At 38.8% G+C, this 3,374-nt stretch overlaps 1 protein-coding gene across 2 annotated transcripts; it reads left to right on the top strand.

Annotated features, from left to right (window-relative positions):
• The first annotated feature begins 893 nt into the window (after positions 1-893).
• On the top strand, positions 894-2,152 carry LOC107576678 (UHRF1-binding protein 1-like). Of its 2 annotated transcripts, XM_016262821.1 has the most exons (4): positions 894-1,071; positions 1,165-1,304; positions 1,675-1,831; positions 1,921-2,152. In XM_016262821.1, exons 1-4 carry the CDS (start codon positions 930-932, stop codon positions 1,938-1,940), a joined length of 459 nt encoding a protein of 152 aa, XP_016118307.1. In that variant the 5' UTR covers positions 894-929; the 3' UTR covers positions 1,941-2,152. The 2 variants fall into 2 exon arrangements, with proteins under 2 accessions (XP_016118307.1, XP_016118305.1); XM_016262819.1 differs by having other exon boundaries at positions 1,675-2,152.
• Positions 2,153-3,374: the final 1,222 nt, after the last annotated feature.

Below are 3,374 nucleotides of genomic sequence, written 5' to 3'. Positions count from 1 at the left end.
TTTTTATTATTTTTGGGTGAACTATCCCTTTAAGCTGGAAAAAAAATATTTTTTTTAGCTCACATGCAGTGCACACAGTACATAATTGAAAAGAGCTGATACTGCTTGTGGCTATTCTAATGGATGTCTTTATTTGGTTTAAGGAAGAACATGGGACTTTATTTAAAGCAGTTTAAGCATAGTTGCAGACAGTAAATTTGCACATTGTTGGTACAACGGCCAGTAGTCTTAAAGGGATAGTTCACACAAAAATGAAAATGCTTTTATCATTTACTCACTCTCATGTTGTTATGAATCCATACAACTTTAATTCATCTTCAAAACACAAATGAATATATTTGAATGAAACCTGAGATATTGCTGTCCCTCTGTTGACCACAACTTTGACGATTCAATAAGTTCATAAAGACATCGTAAAAGTAATCCATATGAATCAAGCAGTTTAATCAACGTCTTCTGCAGAGACTTGATCATTTTATGTGATTTTTTTAAGCAAATAAACATTGCTCAACAGAAATATTTAGAGCACATAAAATAACGTAAACTTCACAGTACTTGCTTGATACAAAGTAACCAATGAGGTTTGTTCTTGCGTGTGAGGCAACTACCATTGAGCTTCTCTTTACCATATTTGATGTGCTCTATGTATGTACGTTGATATATGCAATGTTACACGTAAATAAAATTAAAATTACTCAGGTTTCATTGAAAATATCTTCATTTGTGTTTCGAAAGGGAATGAAAGTTGTATGGGTTTGGAATGTAATTAATGACTATTTTAATTAGCAATCCCTTTATTATGTTTAATTAGTTATGCTCAGCACTTCCCGTCAGTGCGGTTAATAGCACATAATTTAACTCAAGTATCATGTTGAAATGACTTCTGTAGGGAGCTAAGTGCACATCCAGAAGAGTCCAGTCCCTCCATAATGGGAAACCTGCGGCTTCAGTCCATGAAACAGTCACCTTCCCAAAATTCCTGTGACAGTGCCATTTTAGAGGGTAGTCTGGCGGACGATGGCTTGTCCATTGATAGTGACATCAGTGAATTTGTCATCCTCATGGACTCAGGTACAGCAACACTCAATGCACTTTTATTTTAAAAACTAGAACCAGAACTGTCAGTATCTTGAAGTCATGTGTGTTTGTGTTGTTGTGATTCAGAGTCTGGTGTGGAGTCGTTGCGTCCTAATGGTACGGGTGTCTCAGGCAGCTGTGTTAGTCCAGCTCCAGGAACAGAAGGGTCGTCAGCAGACCTCAGCAGCTCTCTGTCCCAGAGCACGGAAGACATTGCTCAAGATATGGTGAGTTTTATCTAGCGTACTGTAGCGCACATAGATGGCTAAACACCTGAACTTCAGAAAATGCATCATGAAACTGCATCTTAAATGCAGTGCTCATTTGCCAAAACTGATAATCATTTGCTCACTATCATGTGCTTATAAAATCCATATGGCAAAGAAAGCATAACGTGACCATGAGTCTATATCACATTTGCCCATATTCAAACAGTAAACATGTTTTAACATGGGCTTTAATGCCAGTAAGGCAAGTACTTTAGTGATTGCCGAGGGGAAGTTTAGTAATCAATCAGTGCTCAGGATTGATCAGAAGCATTTACTGTGATCGTAGTTGGTTGTGTGATTTTTAATGAACGCTCTGATTTTATTCCAGGTGTCTGTGTTAGTTCTGTGTCTGAGGCGAATAGGGTGCCTGACGGAGAAGTGTGGTGAAGATATCGTGGTGGCGCTGGAAGCCCAAGAGCTTGTGCCTAAACAACATGGCAACCATAAAGTCATAGACCTGCTGGCGGGACTGGCACTGACTGAGGGTTCGGATGCTAAATGTGTCCATAAATGTGAATGCCAAAATAATAATTTGGCCACTTTTTTTTGACCGCTTTGTTTAAATTAACATTAGGCACAACACTGTTTACATGAATCTCCTGCCCAAACATCCCCAAGATTCCAATAGTGATCGCTTTCACTTGTCAGCACCAGTTTGAATGACCTTGTGCTAATTCAGCTTCTCAGACATCGACAAACGTACATACGAGTATGTTGGACACATCTGTTTCATAAGATCACACATCATTAAAGGAGCAGTTCACCATTACATCACTTGTTCACCAGTGGATCCTCTGCAGTGAATGGGTGCCGTCAGAATGAGAGTCCAAACAGCTAAAAGGCCGGAACACTCCAAGCCGATGGTATTTTATATACTATATAATATTTTCATAACAACATGTTATTCATAATGACATAACAATTCAAATTCAAAAAATTATCAACATTTTATTCAAAATGGTAAGCAAGCACTGCTTTATGTTTTGTATGTCTGCGTATATCTGCTTATGTCTTGTATATTGTTTCTGTTTCTCCTTTTGAATGATGAATCTATACTATTGATAGCTGCTGATATAGACAGTTAACTCCTCTCATGCAGGCACAAAAGGCACGTGCTAGTTTGCAATCGGCTGTAGTCTGTTCAAGTGCAGCGTTTTGGTCCAGACACAGCTGATGTGAGGCAACGACATTGGCTTTCGTCGTCACTAATTTTTTGAAGTCGGCTTGTTGTGTCCTGGCATTGATAAAAACTTCAAAATAATTCACAAGTAATCCACACGACTCCAATCCATCAATTAACATCTTGTGAAGCGAAAAGATGTGTTTGATGGAAACAAATCCATCAAGTCGTTTTTAAATTCAAATCGTTGCTTCTGGCTAAAATATGAGTCCTCGATCCATAATTTTGCCTTCTCTGGTGAAAATGTCGTCTCGTCTGAGTGAAATCGGCACAGATCAAGCACCGTTTACAAACGAAAACTGTCCAAAACCGTTCCAAACAAATATGCGAGTGGATTTTAATGTAAAAGTACAAGAGGGGATGGACTTTTTCACTGGAGGAAGCGTTATTATGGATTATGGACTCAAATTTTGGCCAGAAGCAACGGTTTAGAGTTGAAACACCTTAAAGGGTTAGTTCACCCAAAAATGAAAATTAGCCTGCGTTTTACTCACCCCCGAGGCATCCGAGGTGTATATGACTTTCTTCTTTCAAACGAATCCAGTCGGAGTTATATTAAAAATTGTCTTTGATCTTTCAAGCTGTATAATGGCACTCAGCGGGTGTTGCATGCATCAGTCCAAAAGAAGTTAAATAAAAAGTGCCAATCCATAAAAAAAAAAGAGTCTCACACAGCTCCGGGGGGTGAACAAAGTCCTCCTGTAGCAAATCGATGCGTTTTTGTTAGAAAAATATCCATATTCAAAACTTAATAATCACTTTAATGTAGCTTGCGCTAACATTTGTACACGGAAGCAGGTCCGGGCGCATGCGCCGGTGAGTCTCGTGAAAACCAACGTTTGTTAACA

Source organism: Sinocyclocheilus grahami, unplaced genomic scaffold, assembly GCF_001515645.1.
Source record: "Sinocyclocheilus grahami isolate Dianchi unplaced genomic scaffold, SAMN03320097.WGS_v1.1 scaffold4142.1, whole genome shotgun sequence".
NCBI lineage: Eukaryota > Metazoa > Chordata > Actinopteri > Cypriniformes > Cyprinidae > Sinocyclocheilus > Sinocyclocheilus grahami.
This window is presented reverse-complemented; position numbering and strand designations above follow the sequence as displayed.

What these genes read in the sequence shown, in the direction of transcription:
- LOC107576678 (XM_016262819.1), top strand. Translation starts at nt 930, where the DNA reads ATGGGAAACCTGCGGCTTCAGTCCATGAAACAGTCACCTTCCCAAAAT. An exon ending in TGTCATCCTCATGGACTCAG is followed by an intron (nt 1,072 to 1,164) that starts GTACAGCAACAC and finishes GTTGTGATTCAG; the next exon opens with AGTCTGGTGTGGAGTCGTTG. An exon ending in AAGACATTGCTCAAGATATG is followed by an intron (nt 1,305 to 1,674) that starts GTGAGTTTTATC and finishes ATTTTATTCCAG; the next exon opens with GTGTCTGTGTTAGTTCTGTG.